The 21,928-nt window shown below is 35.0% G+C and overlaps 1 protein-coding gene across 1 annotated transcript; it reads left to right on the top strand.

The window, feature by feature from the left end:
* Positions 1-3,367: 3,367 nt before the first annotated feature.
* On the top strand, positions 3,368-9,847 carry LOC142643767 (monooxygenase 2-like). Its single transcript, XM_075818483.1, has 6 exons — positions 3,368-3,543; positions 3,732-3,878; positions 4,776-4,844; positions 5,507-5,672; positions 7,565-7,784; positions 9,043-9,847. The coding sequence occupies exons 1-6, from the start codon at positions 3,470-3,472 to the stop codon at positions 9,600-9,602; spliced, it is 1,236 nt and encodes a 411-aa protein (XP_075674598.1). The 5' UTR covers positions 3,368-3,469; the 3' UTR covers positions 9,603-9,847.
* Positions 9,848-21,928: the final 12,081 nt, after the last annotated feature.

The raw sequence follows: 21,928 nt of genomic DNA, 5'->3' as shown, positions 1-21,928 counted from the left end.
TTGGGTGTTGGACATGCAAATGATTCTTTGCATTGAGCTTATTTTCATGCATGTTCGGATGTTCTTTCACTGTGTGAATGTTCATTATAGTCACTAGTCATAGTGATTGTTCGTGTATGTTCAAACTATGCTTAATTGCCATATTCATACTTGCTTGATCGTATTGTGCTTGCTCCATATGCATTCTAAGTTTACTGCTTACAATAAACTTAATGGTTGCATTTTGTGATATTGTTTTTAGGAGACTTGCTCGTATGGTTCAAGAGCTTCACAGAATCTAGAACTAGGTGTGAGTGAGTTTTGGCAACTGTTCCCAACTCACATTTTAAGTCTAGAGTTTGTTTTAGAATTTTGTCACACAATATAAATACCACTGTAGTTGACAATGTTATATATATATAAGGGAAAATACTAATGCACATAAGTTGTTGCATATATATATACACACACACACACACACATTAGCCTTATTACACACGCTTTGTGCGTGAGATGTGACTTTTTTTTAAAAAAAAAAAAAAAAAATCTAGTGTCATATTTTTTTTTATTAAAATTTTTGGATAAGTTTGTTTTGAAAACATAGATTAGTAGGAGAATGTTCTATTTTGTAAGCATTTTAAGTGGAATTGGAGATATATTTTTACTGAGTTATCCTCAAGTTTTTTCCCAACTTAAGATTTATGTTTATTTTTGAATCACATAAAAGTCTAATCCAAAAAGGGGAATCTTCTTATAAATAGAAAAGACATTAAAGCAGGACAGGGACGCTCAAGTTTTTAGGGAGTTGAATATTGCAGTTGTATCGACTGAAAAATATCCCATGGATCGTGAACTAGAAATCTTGGATGCCCTGTTGCTGTAAGTTTCTACCTCTCTTCAAAATTCTATGAGGCTACATCTTATCAAAGAGTTAACCCATGGCCTTCTAAATGTAACACTCGCAGGGATGCTAGATTTTATACATCAAAGCAGAAGAAACCGAACTTTGATTGATGGGACCTTCCTACTGAGGTACATTTTCTGTTTCATCTTGTTAGGCATAAATTTTATTGATGACATTGTCAAATATTCCTAACTAATAATATATATATATATATATATATATATATATATATATATATATATATATATATATATATATATATATATATATAGACACACATACAGGCTGTTACTAGTAGTAACAGTTTGAATGTTTTTTGTGTTTTATGTGAATGAAATGGTTGTGAGATGGTAATCACAAACTTATTACCACCATTGACAAATTGAATTAAATTGGAACATTAATTTTCGACGCTATTAGTTCTTTGTTGATCATTGTACGATATGTTTGAGTTTTCCTTCCTTTTTTTCATTTTTACCTTGCATTAGATTTTGCAGTACCGTTTTTTAATAATGTTTTTTGTCAACAGGAAATAGACTAGAGTTCTTGCTTATGCAAGGGTTGCTATTTTCAGAATGGCTATCATATGCACGTGAGACAAAGGCTAAGGTTCTCCTGATCGGGATTGTGTAATTATATAGATCTAGGATAATTTTGTGACCCTTTTAGAGTAATATATTAGGGACTTGAGGACTCGGAAAGAAAAGGAAAGGGCTACCATTCCTTTGGTAATTTTTTATTTTTTATTTTCTTGTTCCTTGAACTATTGAAGTTTACTCAATGAAAAAAAAAAAAAAAAGGAAAAGAAAAGAGGAAAATGACTTGAACTTTCTGGTTTATATAGAATCATTTTTTATATTAATATCCAAGATGAAGCTTAAAATTGGGATTATGTTGAGTTGTCTATTTGTAATTTTTTTTTTCATGAGTAAAGGTTTTTAAACCATTAGGTGATACAAGCCTTCATTGAAATGTACTGGATATATACTCTCTTTATATAGACGTTTGTTAATATGTTTGCATGGTTTGAGCACTATGTATTGCATGTCAAGGCACTAGTACATACATTTCTAAGTCCAAAATCTGTCTGTACTTCTGTATACATCCACTGTTTTATAGTGAAATGTAGCACAATTGAATGTATGAACTCCATTTTCCTCTGCAGCATTGACAGTGGCAAACTGAACATACTAGGCCCCATCATCTCCTACACTTCTTTTTAGTTTCTCTTCCATCTCTCATACGTATAGATCAACCATACATGCATAGTGGTCTATTTCATGAAACACATTAAACTCTTCTCTCATGGAATGGAAAATTTTCTTGCCCTGCTTTTACTAATCCAGAGTGACAACATGCTGGTTTGGTACTCATTCAGTACTTTTTAATTTTGTATTATTGACCCTTAAGGTTTAAGAATTGTTCAAGTTGACCATTTTGCCAAAATTCCGTTAATCTTTGAATTGAAAATCAAGTTTTGAAGATCTTGACCTTGCCAATGAGCTGAGGGACAGATCTTGACTTTGCTACTGCTACCATGTATGGTGCATCCAACACCAATGACATCTACGTTGATTTGCCGGCCTCCTTTATGTTCCCCATTCAGCTCTCCAAATTATCCCATTAAATAAAGATCAATGTACACCACTAGCTACATGATTTGCATTTGAGATAGATTAATTATAATGGAGTAATAATGAATTATTAACATACTATCATTATTAATTAGTGGGGCCCAGAAAAATGGATCCTCATAGGAATCAATCTTATCTCAAAAAAAAAAAAAAAAATCTTATTATACCAAAGAGTTCTTTGTGTTTCTTGGCTTAAGCGACATCTATTGAGCTCTCCATGTCGGTGGTTTGGGTTGAAAGTGAGGTGATGGGTTTGAATTATGAGCAAGTCTAATCTGTGGGCTAAGTCGATACAATATACCCTGTAAAATAAATAAAAAGATTTGTCCATTTCTATTATTGTATCAATAATGTAACAAACACAATTAATTCCACAATATTTGAAATGAGTGTTTATGGTTAGTGTAATATTATTTTTGTACTTTAGACTTTATTTATGTCATGCATGACACATGAATGAAACTTTTATACTGCCTGTCATTGTCAACTTGTCCTTCTTGTTAGCATCATTGTCATAGTTATAATAAACTTAGAGGGCGTTTGGATTGAAATTATCCGGGCAGCGTTTCTGCGTTTTCAGATTTTTTTTTTTTTTTTTTTTTTTTTTTTAGCCGTAGTTGTTGACTAATTTCTCATGAACAGTGCATCCGTGCACTGTTCATGGACCCATAAATTTTACTTTTCAGCAATTTTTTCATTAAAAATGGGTCCTACGGCACTATTCACACATTTAAAAATTATTTTGCTACAGTGTTTTCAGTTTTCAATTTTCAGCAATAAATTCTATCCAAACGGACCCTTAATGTTGCTCTCATTATTTATTTATAGATCCACTACTAGTACCTTTAGATCCATTCTACTTCTTTGCGTTCTTCTACTAGTTTCCCATCTTGAGGAAAAAGAAATCCCTTTACCAAATTCCCCTTCCCCTAAGAAAAAGAGCCAAAATAACATGGAAAAAGTAGAAGACATTGTGATTGTGGGAGCTGGAATTGCTGGCCTTACAACTTCCTTAGGACTTCAGAAGTACTCTTCCTCTCTTTGTTTCTTTATATATATATATATATGCATGTACTACATTTTTTTTAATCTTTGGTTTGATTTTTAAAAAATGTTATTCAGCTTATGTACAGTTTTTTAAGTCCTTTTTTTTCCTAAGTAACACATTAGAGGGATTAAAATTCTTGTCTCCTAACAATGCAAATATTTTGAAGGTTGGGTATTCGAAGCTTGGTATTGGAATCCTCACATAGTCTAAGGATCACTGGATTTGCCTTTATAACATGGACAAATGCTTGGAGGGCATTAGATGCTATTGGCCTTGGTGACTCCCTCCGACAACAACATAAACAGTTTTATTCGTAAGTACTAAGTAGACTTCTTTCTTCGTTAGTGCTTTTTTTTGGTGTGGTAATATATAAGTGAAGAATTCATTGAGAAGTAGCAAAAACAGGCTGAGTTCAAATACTGTGAAATTTTTTACTATAAAAGTGCAATAATACAATCATATATATGGACTATCAAAAACCAGAAACTGTTGTGCTTTCCAATTTTGTAAGAGCTTTAGCATATGAGTTAGTTTAATGATCAATCTGAGGCACTAGCCACCAACACTTATTCACATACTCATGGGTCCATATATCGTGACGACTCCATAAGATACCACAAATAAAAAAAAAAATATGTTTTATTTTATATTTTACCAATTGCAACTTTGCAAACATAATTTTTATTTTATTATTATCATCAAGTAACCAAGGTTTTAAGTTGAAAAAAAAAAAATTATACTTTATGTTACAATTGGTGGAATATAAAAAACACTACGAATGAGATAGAAAAAGATTTATATTCAGATACGACTTCACCCACTTCTTGTAATTGAGTGAGTGATACATAATAACATATTTGATATTTCCATCCCCATTTGAAGGCTACGCAACAGGAGGGAAAAACATTTGAAGGCAACACCTTTTCTGTAGCCAAGATAACCTAGAAAAATTGACATTAATTTCCCATATAAATTACAAAGCTTGGAAAATATATATACATTTAACTTGCGGAATCGGTTTTACGTACCATTGTTTCATTGACAATACAATGATTAGTTGTTGGTCCAATGATTAATTGCTGGTTCATATTACAAATTAGTTATGAGAAGTTCTGGTATTAATCACTAAAGGATGTTGTCTCATATTTTATATTAGAAAATGGAACAGCACAAATACAAATGTAACTGACCAGCAGATGATTGTATGCAGGAATGTGGCCACCTCTACAATTACAGGACATCAAACCACAGCCATGTCATTTAAAGCGAAAGGAAAACTGTAAGTCAAAGCTCTACTTATGGTTATAGAGCCCATATATCATGCAAGTTATAACCTGTTGTCTCTCTCTCTCTCTCATTGATAGGGATGACAACATTTTCCTACCCTACCTAACTTGGGGTTTTCCTTACCATTCTAAATGTGTGTGTATATATAAATTAAAATTATTTATATAATTTTTTTTATTGATAATATATAATTACAATTTCGAAATACACCTCTGTATTATTAATTTCACCGCCAACCTTTCTCTTCTCTCTCATCTCACTTTCCCACATTGCACTAACTTTCTCACCCGGAAAGAGGAGACTAGAGATAGGGCATTTATGATCTTACCTTATCTTGTCCCATTGTCATCCCTACCCATTGTAAGGTATAATAATAAATTATTTTTGGTTGTGAAGTGCAATCCCTCTTAGAACACCACCTAAGTAATATTAAAATCGAGTAATGACCCTTATGATCTACCCTTTCTCAAACTCCAGCTAGTTATAATGACAATGTTTTTCTGTTATTTTTTCATGTATTTGCCCAAAAGTTTGATCATTGGTGGCTTAGGTGACCAAAATTTATATACGATACTGATTATTTTCTTTTGATATTATAATTCATAATTGTGACGTTTTATAAGTCAGCTCGAATAATTATTGCATGATGTGCAGTGGAGACCATGAAGTTCGTTGTGTGAATAGAAAGTTGTTGTTGGAAGCCCTTGCAAATGAGCTCCCAAGTGGCACCATTAGGTTCTCTTCCAAGGTAGTTTCTATAGAGGAATCAGGCTTCTATAAGCTTGTGCATCTTGCTGATGGAACTATTATCAAGACTAAGGTAAAATCACCTGAAGTATTATTATTAACTATTTTATTTTTATTCTACTGGGACCATAATTTGGTGCAATAAATTAATAAAGAATATTGAGAGTTGATGGATTCATAAGAGCATGATCATTGGCTCGTGCATCAGGTTTATCCAAATACAATTTAGATAATACTGTAGCAAAAAAAAAGCACTAAAAACAAACCTCCAAAGTCCAACCCATTATGCATCACTGTAGAAAACTTTACATGTTGCTACTATATTCTCTAAAATATAAAGGATACTGTAGTTCACATGCATTTCTTTTTAAGCATTTTCTATATTTGATTTTGTCAATATCCTCTGGTCTCTAGCGCAGGTAAGCTTTCCCTTTCTCATCTCTTCTCTCTAAAACTATAGATTATCTTATTATGTGGTGTAAAATAAAGAATGTGAGGTAGGATGTGTTAGTGGTAAAGTGAAATAAATAAAGTGAGTTTTTTTTTAATGATGCGTATTTTTTTTTATATAAGCCAACGGGAATGCCATAAGACCCTGTCTAAATTACCAAATTTTAGAGCATTCTCATTAGCAATTGTAAAAATTTTAGCATTTATAATTTCAAAATACTACTTTTACAATTTTAACACCTCAATTTACAATATACCAAACATCAAACATTCTATTTTTTTTTACAATTTCATTTAAATATTCTTTATTTAATATTCTTTATTCATTTTTTTTACAACTTCATTCAATTTTTATTCTTTCTTTAAAAGAAAGTGGGTTCCACCTGAATAAAAAAATAATATAAGTTTTACAATTTGTGAACAATGTGGTCTCAAATTTGAGATTGCATCAATGCCAAATATTAATTATGACATTTAAAACACTTAATGAAAGTAATTTTTTAGAATTTGATGTGTCAAATATCAAATATCAAATACTTGATGGAAATGCTCTTATAATCCATTTAAAGAGCACTGGTGCTGATAAAGTGACCAGTGACCCATATTTTATATTTGAATTTTTGTCTTGTTGGTATAAGCCAAGAGAGCAATCTGCTTTTTTCATACTTTGAACCCTATTGGAGTATCTGTAGCCAAATAGGTAGACCTAGGGAAGCTATTACTATGAAACCCCAAATAGATTTAAAGTCACAATTGTTGAATGGATCATTCATCTGCTAGCTTGGTCCAAAACATGCTTTTCATAACTCATTACGGTGGTGAGTTAAGTCCATGGAATACCCGGATGTTAGACTTTTGGTTTAGGCATGATGTAAGGTCTTAGATTCAATGTAAGGTCTTAAATTCAATAAGATGGCGAGTTGTAATTACATCAACATCATTTTCATATTGACATACCATCGACAATATTTTAATTATACACTAATCACAACATGTTACACTAACAGTTGTAAAATATTATTTGTCTCTAAATTTATTAATATCCTAAATAACAAAACAAGATAGTATTAGGCTTTTTAAAAAAATCTATATATAAAAATGTTTTCACAAGGTATCCCCATTAACCTAGAAAATTGTACTCAAACTTCAAAAGGTGATAAGGTAATAATGAACACTTATTATAATTTACACTCACTTTCACTCCTTTGCGATTGTCTAAACACATTGGAAAGAACATAGTTTGGTTTCAAACATGTTTAGAGTTATATTTTCCAACTCATTACGTGATGATTTATAGGAATATTCATGTGTATTATTCAAATAAATTACATAACTCATTTAAAAAAATAGATAAATGGTCTTTTTTATTGCCCACATAATAGGTTTGCGCAAAATAACTTTAAACATATTTGGAGTCAAACTTTCTTTGATAGGAAAATATTATGTTTTATACTTTTTTCTCTAAACAAGATGATATTTAAAAAGCTTAAAATGTTTGATGTTTTTGAACGAAAGGCATTGCTTGGATCTGATGGAGTGAACTCAGTGGTGGCAAAGTGGTTGGGCTTCAAGGCACTGGCTTTCACAGGGAGAGCTGCTGTCAGGGGTTGGATAAATTTCAAGTCCAATCATGGGTTTGAGCCTAAGATCTTTCAATTCATGGGGATAGGCTTCCGATCTGGTTTTCTTCCTAATGATGATACTGGGGTTTATTGGTTTCTCACATCCCACGAAGGTGAGCCCCAATTCCATGTTTGTTTGATTGCACTTTACTAAACTATATATTGAGTTTGTGGGTTTTAATTAGCTCAACTGGTAAAATTTTTAATGGTTAAATAAGAGATTTGGGGTTCAATCACCGCCTACACCAAAATTTTATTAGTGTCTTAGTTTGATGATAAAGAGCATCATCAGAAGTGAACGCCATAAGTTAAAACTCTCTAAAAAAAAAATTATATATTGGGTAAATTGTAAATTACACCTCTAAAGTTTGTGAGTGTTTAAATTTTACACCTTGAAATTTCAAAATTTGGATTTTACCCCCTTGAAGTTTAGGGATGTTTAGATTTTACACCTTAAAATTTCATAGTTTGGATTTTACACCCTAAATTTTAGGGGTGTTTGGATTTTACTCCCTAAGATTTGGGGGTTTTTGGATTTTATACTCTCAAATTTCAAAATTTGGAGATGTAAAGTTCAAACACTCCTAAACTTTAGGTGGTAAAATCTAAATTCTGAAAATGTTAGGGTAAAAAATTCAGATACTCCAAACTTCAAAGGGTAAAATCTCAAATATATATTTGCTGAAAAGTATTATAGGAAAAGATAGAGACAAAATTTTTGTTTTCTATTTTTTACTATCATTGAGGTAACAGGTTGTAAATAGTTAAAAATAAATTGATGTTAGTGTTGGATCCAAATGAGAATTAATAAAAATTTGACAACTCAATAACTGTTAAATATTTTGTGAAAAATATTGTTTATATAACATGACTCTTAAAATTTGGTGCATGTTTATTGGAAAATGTTTTCTAGTAATTTGAGCAAACATCCAGGTTTTGTATTTTGTCATGTGTAATGTATGTTTCTGCGCACAGAGGATGGAGCTATGCATCCTTAGTGTAGGACCGGTTTGAGATCAAGTGTCATAAGGATTATTGCATCATGCAACTGTATTTTACGGGCTGAGGTTCAAAGTTTAAATATTAACTTTAATCTCAATCCTTGGATCACAATTTTTATTTTTTAAAATTTTTATTTTTATTTTAAATGTGTTTAACTTTTCTCTCTCACATGTCAAAGGCAATTGCACAGTGGATCTCAATCCGTATTGGATCCATTTCAAGACGATTGGATCCATGGGTACCATTTCCCATGTAACTTTTTTTTTTTTTTTTTGGCTAAAACAGTTTCCCATATTACAATTTGTCCACTATGATCATAGTCCATTGTTGTAGCATGATCACAATTTTTGTTCTTATTATATCTTGTAGAGAAAGAAATAGAAGATGACCCAGCTAAAATGAAGCAATTTGTGTTAAGCAAGTTAGCAAATGCACCTGATGAAATGAAGGCCATTGTTGAAAACACTGAATTGGATTATATTATGTTATCCTCATTAAGGTATAGACATCCCTGGGACCTTATTTGGGGAAACATCAGCAAAGGAAATGTTTGTGTGATTGGTGATGCATTCCACCCCATGACCCCAGACATTGCCCAAGGTGCTTGTTCTGCCTTAGAAGATGGAATTGTTTTGGCAAGGTGCCTTGCTAGGGCTTTACTCACGAAAGAACAAAGTGGGGAATCAAAAGAGAAAGTTGACAGTGAAAGCGAGCAATATATGAAAATTGAGATGGGGTTGAAGAACTATGCCAAAGAGAGGAGATGGAGAAGCATTGTGCTCATAACTACAGCTTATGTGGTTGGTTTTTTCCAGCAGGGTGATGGAAAATTAACCACCTTCTTAAGAGACAAATTATTGGCTGCATTCCTGTCTGGGTTGCTTTTGAAGAGGGCTGATTTTGATTGTGGGAAGCTTAGCATTTCTTGAGTGCAGTCATATGCATATGCTTTGTATTATTGTTGGTATTTTTCACTTTAATAATTGTCAATTAGTATAAACTGAGAAACCTTCGCAGTGTTCATGCTTGTTTGGCAGTCATTTTTTTTAAAAAGGTTTTCTGTATTTAAGTATTAAAGGTGTTGTGGGATTTTGTGTGATAATTGAGTGATGAATGGAAGAATAAAAGAGAGTGCGTACACAAAAGTTTACGTTGTTCGATCTAATGGCCTACATCCAAATGAGAAAACTATTGATGGCTACATATTATATGAAGCATTTGTATTACAATAAACCCAATGTAGGATTTATATACTAGAAAATACTTGACTAAAATTAGGCTAACTATAGACAAAACTAAAGTTTATATGCTCGTTATACAAGTACATGAGCTTATTGCAATTGGTTTGGGCCACTTAGGCCATAATATGTCTGACACCCTCCCTCAAACATAAGGTGAAAGTTTAAAATTTTGGGAGAATCGGTAAGTTCTCATGGTATTAGAGCAAGAGGTCATGAGTTCAATCCCCTATGTCCACTTTACCTCCCATTTAAATTTCTACATGTTGGGCCCCTATCCAAGGGCAGCTTAGGCTGCCCACACGTAAAGAGGGAGTGTTAGATTAAATGATTAAGTTTATCATTTCTTATTAGTCTAAGCTTTTGGTACTTGTTTTCACAAAATAGTATTTAGAAAGCTGTTCTAAAAAGTTATTGTGCAAAATAGTTTTATTATAATGCTCTCTCTCTCTCTCTCTCTCTCTCTCTCTCTCTCTCTCTCTCTCTCTCTCTCTCTCTCTCTCTCTCTCTCTCTCTCTCTCTCTCTCTCTCTCTCTCTCTCTCTCTCTCTCTCTTATTGAGGCTTAAGAGTTAAGACAAAACATAGTTGGAAGGCTAATTGGCAGGCCTATTTGTGATAAGCTCGTGAGTATGAAGTTCAATTTTAAGTATACATAATATTATATGTTTATATGTATACATGTACAAAAACGTACTTATGTAAACTTGATATTGCATTGTCCATGTTTGTAAACGTTTGATAGGACATCAATTATTATTATTATTATTATTAGTAAAAATAGTCCATTTCGTCATTATTAACTCAAATAATAAGTTCATAAACAAAAATTATTATATTAATTAACTCGATTAAAATTATTTTAGCAATAATTTAGTTATTAACTGTTAGTATGGATTTGAGAAGGGCTAAAAAAATTTAATTGTTGTGTTTACTATACATGAAAAGGAAAATGTTAATCAAGTAGTTCGTAAATAAGCTCAAACTTGTTTTAAAATTTTTAAAAAGGAGCTAGTGTTCAAAATAAAAATAAATGAACAATTTTTAAATTTTAATACTTGACATGGCTAAACTTATTCACAACCTTATAAGCTAAACTTATTCACAACCATATAACTTTGTTTGGTATGAAAAATGTAAAAAGAATAAAAAATATATATTTGTATTTTCTAGTATTGTATATCTAGTAGAGAAAATGGAAAAGTAAAAAGATAAAGAGTTTATTATTATTATTATTGAAAGCTCGGATTTGTGCTAAAACACAAGAGTTTGTTTAGACCCCAATCTTAAAATTACGGCTAGATTGCTTTTACTCTAACTTATCTAAGTGCGGAACAAGAGTAAATGAAGCGCAATCACTGGATCTACTTTAGTGCATACACAAGAACAATAAAACAATAAAAGTAAAGTACAAGAATAAGGGAAGAGAGATACAAACACAAGATAACACCAAGACGTGTTATCGAAGAGGAAATCGAAGAACTCGGCGAAAAATCTCTCCGCGACCCTCCAAGTCAAAATTGATTCTCTAGAGAATAAAATTGGAGTACACGAATAACAAAAGACCCTCCAAACCTAATCTACCCAATGTACTTGAGCCCTCCAAGCTCTTGCTACCAACGGACTACTCAGAGTCATGTATTTTCTAACTTTCCAGATCCCGCAATACGCCCGATTACATCTGCCAAGCCTCACTGGCTTTTTTTCGCAAATCCCCAAAGCTTCCCAAGCTCCAAAACACTCTTTACACTCTAAAATGGTGTGGGTTGTATTTGGGTACAAATCTCCTCTCTAGATTTGACAATAGGAGAGGGAATGAGAAGAGAATAGAATGATTTCTTACTAAGGATGAGTAACTCTCTCTCTAAAAGATGAGTGTGTTGTATTGTAGAAAACTTATCTAAGGTTTTTCTCTCTGAATAGCATCTCATACATTTGTGGGTAATGAGGGTATATATAGTATGGGTGAAGGATAAGACAATCATACTTAAAATCCTTCAGGCAAAGAGAGTTTCGCAAGTATCTCGCAGGTAAGTACATGCTGGAAGCTGAAGAGTCGTGCCAGACTGTCAGTTTCGCGAGTATCTCGCGGGTTGGCCCTTCTCGCAAGACACTCGCGAAACTGACAGTCTGGCATGACTCTTCAGCTTCTAGCATGTGCACGTGGCTTTTTCGCAGGTAGGCTTCTTGCAAGACACTCTTGAAATCCACTTGTTCATCCAATACATGCTCGATTCTTCACTAACTTAATACTAAACCTAATACAATAAAATCCCACAAAATACAAGAAATAAAATTAAAGAAAATACAACACTTTTTGTCATGGAATAAAGCCGACATAAAACATAGTTGTAAATCACAACTTTACAATTATTATTATTATTATTATTATTATTATTATTATTATTATTATGCACTTATATTAAAAGTAAAAGGATGGAAAAGAGGGAGTAATTTTGATATTTCATTTCTTTAAGTTTTCTCTCCAAATTCTTTCTCTAATTTGGAGAAAGAAAAAGATTTGTAGGCCCTATGAGATAAACTCCCTTGACCCATCTTTCTTCCCACTTAATTTCTCCCATACCAAAATAATAATAATAATAATAATAACAACACTCTCTGTACTATTTTCCACCCTCCTCTACCAAACGCACTTAAATTTCATTATGTTATTTGTCCTACGTGGCTGCTATTTTCAAACTTTCTATGTGCTTTCATCATCATTGTCCTTATTATGGCATCATTTTCATCAATCAACTTGATGTTGCTGCCATTATATATAGGTCCACTACTACTATCTTTAGAACCATTCTATCATCGGGAAAAAAAATATCTCATTACCAAATCTCCTTCTCCTTAGAAAAAAGCCAAAATATCATGGAAGAAGTGCAAGACATAGTGATTGTGGGAGCCAGAATTGATGGTCTTACAACATCCTTAGGACTTCATAAGTACCCTTCCTCTTTCTCTTTTTTTTTTTTTTTAATTTTTTTATTTATCAATGTACATGTTTGTACTTTAAGTGAATACACAAATCCATACCTTGACATATCTTAATACTTCAAGTAAATAAGCAAATCCAAACCAACACTAACAATGAAAATATTGCGTAGGTTGAATTTTTACGTCACCAAATATAGCAACAAAAAATTGTTTTAGTGACAAAATATTTCGTCGCTAAATGTAGCAAAATTTCGTAAGAAATAGTTTTAGTGACGAAAATTTTCGTCGCTATATGTGCCTGGATTTTCTTAAAAATATTTTTACTAACGAAATTTTTCATCACTATATGTACCCAAAAATAGTTTTAGTGACGAAATTGTTCGTCACTAAAATAAACTAAAGTGTTTTTGGAGACGAAATAGTTTCGTCGTTGAATAGTGTTTTTAGTAAGGAAAACATTTAGTCGCTAAAAGTGTTTTTTTTTTAAATATAAATACAAATCGGACTTTTAGTGACGAAATGTTTTGTGGCCAAGACTTTTAGCGACGGGGTTTCAACGACGAAATGAGTTTTGTCGCTAATTATTATTATTATTATTATTATTATTATTATTATTATTATTATTATTATTATTATTATGCACTTATATTAAAAGTAAAAGGATAGAAAAGAGGGCGTAATTTTGATATTTCATTTCTTTAAGTTTTCTCTCCAAATTCTTTCTCTAATTTGGAGAAAGAAAAAGATTTGTAGGCCCTATGAGATAAACTCCCTTGACCCATCTTTCTTCCCACTTCATTTGTCCCGTACCAAAAAAAAAAAAAAAAAAAAAACACACTCTCTACCATTTTCCATCCCCTATTTTCCGCCCTCCTCTATCAAAAGCACTTAATTATGGACGACATTCATGAGGGAAATATCCCGTAATGTCCCCTTTTTCATATACTTTGAAAGGTATTTTGGCCAGCACAAGCAAAATATCCCGTACCAAAAAAAAAGTATTTGAATCATGGACGGCATTCATAAGGGAAATATCCCGTAATGTCCCCTTTTTCATATACTTTGAAAGGTATTTTGGCTAGCACAAGCAAAATATCCCGTACCAAAAAAAAAGTATTTGAATCATGGACGGCATTCATAAGGGAAATATCCCGTAATGTCCCCTTTTTCATATACTTTGAAAGGTATTTTGGCTAGCACAAGCAATTTTGTGTTCTCACTAGAGCTTGGACCATAGAAGGACCCAATGCAACCAAGGATGTTGTTAGGACTAGCCATCCACCCCTAGAAGCCATAACCTTTAGTCATCGCAAGAAAGAGAAAATAGCCTTAGAAATCGTTGTCCAAAAGCTAGAAGAATTAGTGAAGAAAAATTCAGCCATTCCTTCACTAGGTTCAACTAGTCAGCTTAAGGTATTAAAAATCCGTACAACCTCTAGCAGTTCCTCCTCTGACACTGAAAATGAGAAAGAACCCCTAGAAGCCAAATGGAAACATCTAAGATTGAAAAAGCTGGAGAACCGTGCTAACAAATTCCATCACCCAATTCCCAAAGCCTACAAGAGAGCCAAGAAGCTTAAGAAGAACATTCCATTGAAACCAGGAAAATGTTTCAAGTGTGGCAAGCGTGACCATCTCAAGAAACATTGTGAAGCCAAACCTTCTCTAGCAGATGACCTGGTAGTCATGTCCCAGAAGCTTAGCCAACCCCTTCAACCCTTAGTACAAGAAACCAGTGGAACTGAACCTAACAACCATCAACCCAAGGTAGAGCAGATCTATGGTAGGTTCACCCAGTCCAAGAAGGAAGTTAAGGTCAACAACCTTCAAAGAGAAACCAAGGAAACCAGGTGTGAAATTAGAACCTTAAAGCAAAGTCTAAAAGCCTTCCAGAAATCTCAACCCTTGGAAAACACTTCTTATCAAAGCAATGAGGAAGATCCCTTAGATAATGAAGTTGATCAGACAGTTGACCCTATAGCTAATCTCATCCATGAACCTAGCAAAGAATTGTTCTTAGATGCTATCACTAGGGTTAACTTCCATAAATGGCATTCCAAAGTCAGGATTGTCATTAGCAAAGATTTTGAATTCGAGGTCGCAGCCTTAATTGACTCAGGTGCTGATCTCAACTGCATTCAAGAAGGAATCATTCCCTCCAAATACTTTAAAAAGTCTAGGGAACGATTGACATCCGCAAGTGGCGGAAAAATGCAGATTGAATTTAAACTTCCTAAAGCACATGTTTGCCAAGATAACATATGTTTCAAAACCACATTTGTTCTTGTAAAAAATATGACAGACAAGGTCATCTTAGGAAATCCTTTCCTTTGCATCCTTTACCCTTTCACAGTGGATAGTAAAGGACTTACTACCCAACCCTTTGGCCAAACCATCAAGTTTAAGTTTCTTAATGGACCAATGCTTAGAAACATTAGCACTATCCAAGCAAACTTTGTCTCCAAAACCTTAAACATGATTAGTGCCAAGACCATACATCTTAAGTACCTTCAAGAGGAAATAAGATACAAGAAGGTTGAGGACCAACTAACTTGTAAAACCCTCCAAGAAAAGATCAGAAAGTTCGAAGAAAAACTTAAGCAGGAAGTCTGCTCTGATCTACCCACAGCTTTTTGGCATAGAAAAAGACACGAGGTAGCTCTCCCATATGCCAAAGATTTCAATGAAAAGGATATCCCTACCAAAGCTCGACCTATCCAAATGAACTAGGAACTTATGGATACTTGCAGAGCAGAGATAGAGGACCTCCTTAAGAAAGGTATCATTAGGAAATCTAGATCACCATGGTCTTGTCCAGCCTTTTATGTCCAGAAAAATGCTGAGATAGAGAGAGGTGTCCCTAGATTAGTCATCAACTACAAGCCCCTCAACAAAATCTTAGAATGGGTAAGGTACCCAATTCCCAACAAAAAGGACTTAGTCAACAGGCTTAGTAAGGCAGTTGTTTTCAGCAAGTTTGATATGAAGAGTGGATTTTGGCGAATACAAATCAGAGAGCCTGATAAGTATAAAACAGCCTTCACCACACCCTTTGGACACTACGAATGGAATGTAATGCCCTTTGGTCTCAAAAATGCACCTTCTGAATTCCATTCTCTAGTCATGCCATTGTATACATTGATGATGTGCTCATATTTTCAGGGTCTTTGGAACAACATCAGAAGCACTTAAGAGCTTTCCTCCATACCGTCAAACTCAATGGTCTTGTTATTTCAGCCCCCAAGATCAAACTTTTCCAAACAAGAGTTCGTTTCTTAGGATTTGATATTCACCATGGTGTAATCAAACCCATAGATAGAGCTATCCAGTTTGCAGACAAGTTTTCAGATGAAATCCTAGATAAAACCCAGCTTCAGAGATTTCTAGGTTCTCTCAACTACATCTCAGATTTCTATCAAAATCTCAGACAGCAATGCAAGCTCCTTTTTGATAGACTTCTAACCAATCCATCCCCTTGGACACCGGCCCATACCACAGTGGTCCAGCATATCAAACAATATGTCAAAACCCTTCCTTGTTTAGGAATTCCTTCTGACCATTCTTTCAAAATTGTCCAAACTGATGCCTCAAACATAGGTTATGGTGGCATCCTCCTCCAGCATGTTGATTCCAATCCTCGTGAACAGATAGTCTGTTTCCATTCAGGAATATGGACTCCCACTCAGATTAACTATAGTACTATTAAGAAAGAAATATTATCAATAGTACTATGCATTTCAAAATTTCAAAGCGATCTTTTGAATCAAAAGTTTTTGGTCCGAATTGATTGTAAATCAGCAAAACATGTTTTAGAAAAAGATGTTCAAAACATCGCATCAAAACAGATTTTTGCTCGATGGCAAGCCATCCTTTCAGTCTTTGACTTTGATTTAGAGTTCATTGAAGGAAGTCAAAACAGTATCCCTGATTTCCTAACCCGTGAATTTTTGCAGAGTCATAGCCAAGATGTCCAGAAAGAAACCCGTACAACAGCCCCAGCCCCCAAAATTACTTAAACAGCAAAACTTTGTCAGTACTAGCCAAGCACAGAACACAAACAAGCTTGTACCAATCACTCCTAGCCAAATTGTCCCATTATCCCAAGCAAGAAGCCCTAGACAGGATAACCCTGCTTCTCCATCAAATATTGCCAATCGTTATTTGGTTTCTACAATCCCAAAACCAAATTATGAAAGGCCACCTTATGGTCAACCCAGTTACAGCTCAGCCTTAGCCTCTCCAGCACCAAGGGCAATCAACCCTTACCTTGTTGAAGAACCTCTTGGCCCATCCCAAAACCAAAAGCCTTCCTATCCAACCAGGAGAGGAAACTCTTCTTATGTTAAGTAATCTTTCCTCCAGCATATCTCTTACATTGAACCCCACCTGGTTCATATAATTGATCCTCTTGCCCTAGCCATGGAAGTTCTGCCACATGAATGGCATTTCTTACCAAAGCATCCAGAGAAAAATATCAAGTTTTATAAAAGTATCCTCAGCTAAGAAAAGTCAGTTCAAATAGAAAACATCTTCAATAGCAGGGACCCCTCAGTAGTCCTCTATCACAAGTTCATCATCACCGGATTTGTCAGTTGCCAAGATTAGAGACAACATCCTTCTGATTTAAGGATCCTCAAGAACTACAGATCCCCTTCGGGATCAACACTTTATTATAGCTACTATGACTATATAGATGCCTTTGAAAAAGTTCTCTTCATCCAGAACCAGAATTACAGCCACTCATGGTTCATGATGTTTAGCAGAGAATTCATGGGTCAGCTCCCATCTTGGTTCCTAAAGTGGTGGGAGATGTTTGGATCAGTCCCTCAGATCTTTCCAGATCCTTTATAGGATGCTTTGAGGTACTTTGATTCAAGGTATAAGACTTCAAGCCATCGTTCCCAATTTCCAGTAATATTGCTTTTTTCCCAAAGGTACAGGATCCACTGGATTAGCAAATGGGATTACAAGATCAATACCAATCTTCTAGACAGAGAATTTTTGGTAAAATGGTGGGATGGTCTAAGGATTGAACAAATCATCAACCAAGTCTATAGGGATTATCCTCAGCCAATCCAGCAACCCATAGCTCACAGAACAAGGTCTCAATCTAGCCAAGATTCTGTTCAAATCGCCAGAAAAGCTAGTAAAGAGTTAAAAGAATTAGCACAGCAGCTAATAGCACACTCACAGCAGTTAGATTCAGAAGAACAGGTTTCTCCCACTGCTTCAGTGGCATCAGTTAATCACAATCCAATTGATCCCTTCCAGGATTCCCAAAATCCATACAGTGGATATAATTTGGATAGCGATTAGAAAGCATCCTGACCCAGCAAAATCAGTATAAAGTCACAATCCGGTTACTATTCAAAATCAGCACCAGCCACTGATATGAACAGTACCCGCATCATGAACAGTTCCAGCACCCAGCAAATTCCCCAACAGGTTACTATTTCAAACAGTGACCAAATCTGGAAAGGCAAGGGGACAAAGCACTATTCATTGGAACAGTAAAAGTTACTGTTCACCGATACAATCATTCAGAATTACTATTGCTTTCGGTGGAAACAGCTTTCACCTCAGTAAAAGCAATTTACTCTCCATAATTTCAGTAGACTTCAGCCAGCATCCAAGGCACTCTCCAGCCTATATAAGGCAGTCATTTCTCCATTCTAAGGCAGGTCCAATTTTAGGAACAACTTCAGCAACTCCAAAATTCCCTCCTCTTCCAACCAAGAGTTTAATTTCTCAGCTTTGCCTCCTCTTTACAACCCTTAGCATTGTAATCAGATGGCTCTAGCATATTTTCAATTTTGTATTATCATGGCCTCAGCCGGCCTTTCTCTGTATTTCCGCACATGGCCACAACTGGCCTTAGCCTATAACTTACCCCCCTTTTATAGAATTGACAGTAACTATGGCAGCAATGCCAACCAACTTGATTGAATGATAAACAGTAACTTACAACTCCGACCGGGCCAAACTTGGCTCTGATACCAAAAGGGGGGTAAGTTACAGGCTAAGGCCGGTTGTGGCCATGTGTGGAAAATACAGATAAAGGCTGGTTGAGGCCATGTGCGGAAAATACAGATAAAGGCCGGCTGAGGCCATGATAATACAAAATTGAAAATATGCTAGAGCCATCTGATTACAATGCTAAGGGTTGTAAAGAGGAGGCAAAGCTGAGAAATTAAACTCTGGGCTGGAAGAGGAGGGAATTTTGGAGTTGCTGAAGTTGCTCCTAAAATTGGACCTGCTGAAGAATGAAGTCTTGGCTTCCTTAAATAGGCTGGATGGAGCCTTGGATGCTGGCTGAATACTGCTGAAATTGCGGAGAGTAAATTGCTTTTACTGAGGTGAAAGCTGTTTCCACCGAAAGCAATAGTATTTTTGAATGATTGTGTTGGTGAACAGTAACTTTTACTGTTCCAATGAATAGTGACTTGTCCCCTTGCTTTTCCGGATTTGTTCACTGTTGAAATAGTAACCTGTCGGGTAATTTGCTGGGTGCTGGTACTGTTCATATCAGTGGCTGGTGCTGATTTTGAATAGTAACCGTATTGTAACCTTATCCTGAGTTGTTGGGTCAGGATGCTTTAGTCAGTATCAGGAGCATCTGATGGATACCCATCATAAGGATCCCATGGGGAATCGTTATTAAAATTGTGCTCGTGATAATTGGCATAATGGTTGTAAAGTCCATAATATATCAATGGCTCATAAACTGATTCCTTTGTGATGAACCGGTTAAGATTAATGTAATCAACCTTGTAGAGATTCGGAATAGCAGCAGAGTAGGGTTTGTTGGTGAAAACAGTAATTCTTCCTGTGTTACCAACATAATGGTAGTCTCTCCATAAATCTTGCATTTTATCAAGGATCTCATTGGTGGGATTCTTTTTCGAACAGTCTGCAAGAGTGTATGGATATCTATAGGATAAGTGGGAATCTCCTTCATACCAGGGCCCTTGATGGGTATGGCCATTAATGAGGACAAGATGAGTAGATGGTTGGACTATCATCCAGTTGTTCCTTTCCCATTGTGGGATTGTGCTCCAGCATCTGATAGAAACAAAAGGACTTTTGACTTGTTTCACAACCTGTTGGATGATCTGTGGAAATTGGCTGATCTGATCATGGCTTGATAGTTTGATCATTTTTATGAAGCCATATTCGAAAATTTTTGATAACCAGCTAGGGTCCTTGTCAGGTTCTACTTCAAAGTTTATGAAGAGTCCTGGAAAAGGATGCTGTTGCTCATATACTCTGAGGCTGTTTCCAAAATATTTCTCCCAGTCATTTTGGAATGGGTTATCACCTGTATCTCCAATATTTGCTTGTGGATAAGGAGTGGTGATCAGAACTTTGAAATGCTCAAACCATTCATCAGATGATTCGAACATTGCCTTGGATCCTAAAATACTGGTTTGTATCTTAGGAAGCAAGTTGGCAACAACACTTCTTAAGATAGACTGAGTCTTAAGGCTGAGTCTAGCGTAGTCAGTGCCCATGATAGTCTTTTTATCCATGGAATGGATATCCTCTTTGCCAAAGAGTTGACTAGGGAAGGATAGTTATTTCGCCTCAAGGTTCACTAGGTGGATTTCTATTGCTTTGAGGATTTTTTGGAAAAGCTTATTGCTGTTTTGGGTAAAGGCTATTAGAAGGTTATCAAGGATGAATTTAATAGAGGCTGAAAAATTTGCATAGGCTCCATTTTTGAAATGGTATTTCCTGGATAAGACTTCTTGTAAAACAATAGCCATATTACCACTGGAATATGTCACCTTTGCAGGGACAATTTCCTGAAGGGATATCGATCCTCCATGGCTGGTGGAGGATGCGCCTTCATGCTTTACAAAAGATTGTCCCGCTGGTAGTCTTTTGTTTTGAGGATAGTTCCTTGCGGGTACTTTCCCCTTGCCTTTCTTCTCTGTTGAAGAAGTCATCGTCCACTTACTAGTGGTAGTAAATATTGCTTTCTCTTTATCCTGCGAAGAAAGGTTTAGATCAATTGAGATTTTCAAATAATTGTTAAAAACCCTTTTGTTTTTAAAATTGATGGATGCAGAGATGCAAATATTTTCATGATGAATGCATGATGACAATTGGGATTGATTAGGGTCAAAAGAAATGGAAAGACCAATTGCTTTGGCTGAATCAAGATGCTGGGCTTGATTATAAGATGGAAGAGTTTGGATGGTGATAGTGCTGAGAGTTTTTGATATAGAAGCTTTCTGGAGGGAGCTAACTTCCCAAGGCAAACTTGATAGACTGACCAAAGGGATGGGCTGTGATTCCTTCATTGTCTGTGATGAAAGGATATAACAAACACAAGAAAGGATTTCCTAGGATGACTCTATCTGTCATGTTTTTGACAAGGACAAATTTTGTCATAAAGGATATGCCGCCTTGGCAAACCTCAGCTTGTGGGATATTGAAATCAATTTGCATTCTTCCGCCACTTGCGGATGTCAATCTCTCCTTGGACTTCTTAAAATACTTGGAGGGAATGATTCCTTCTTGAATGCAATTAAGATCAGCACCTGAATCAATTAAGGCTATGACCTCAAATTCAAAATCTTTGCTGATGACAATCCTGACTTTGGAATGCCATTTATGGAAGTTAATCCTACTGATGGTTTCTAAGAACAAATCTTTGCTGGGTTCCTGGATAAGGTTAGTTGTAGGGTTAACTGTTTGATCAACTTCTTCATCTGAGGGATTTTCCTCATTGCTTTGATGAGAAGTGTTTTCCAAAAGTTGGATTCTTCGGCTAAGAAGATCATAATTGACCCTAAGAATGGTTAATTCTTGCTTCAGGGTTCTAACTTCTGATTTGGTTTCCTTAATTTCCCTTTGAAGGTTGTTGACTGTAACTTCCTTCTTGGACTGGGTAAACCTATTGTAGATTTACTCTAAATCTACCTTGGGTTGCTGGATCCTTAGACTAGGTTTGCTAGTTTCCTTGACTAAGGTTTGATGAAAAAGGGTAAGCTTCTAAGCTTTGATGATAGGATCTTCTATAGCCTCTATGAGGTCTAAAAGAAGTTCTTCTTGCCTGTTGAGAACACTG

This window comes from Castanea sativa, chromosome 7, assembly GCF_040712315.1.
Source record: "Castanea sativa cultivar Marrone di Chiusa Pesio chromosome 7, ASM4071231v1".
NCBI lineage: Eukaryota > Viridiplantae > Streptophyta > Magnoliopsida > Fagales > Fagaceae > Castanea > Castanea sativa.
The sequence above is the reverse complement of the archived record's forward strand: the minus strand, read 5'-3'. Positions and strand labels throughout refer to the sequence as shown.

What these genes read in the sequence shown, in the direction of transcription:
- LOC142643767 (XM_075818483.1), top strand. Translation starts at nt 3,470, where the DNA reads ATGGAAAAAGTAGAAGACATTGTGATTGTGGGAGCTGGAATTGCTGGC. An exon ending in GAACTATTATCAAGACTAAG is followed by an intron (nt 5,673 to 7,564) that starts GTAAAATCACCT and finishes TTTGAACGAAAG; the next exon opens with GCATTGCTTGGATCTGATGG. An exon ending in GTTTCTCACATCCCACGAAG is followed by an intron (nt 7,785 to 9,042) that starts GTGAGCCCCAAT and finishes TATATCTTGTAG; the next exon opens with AGAAAGAAATAGAAGATGAC.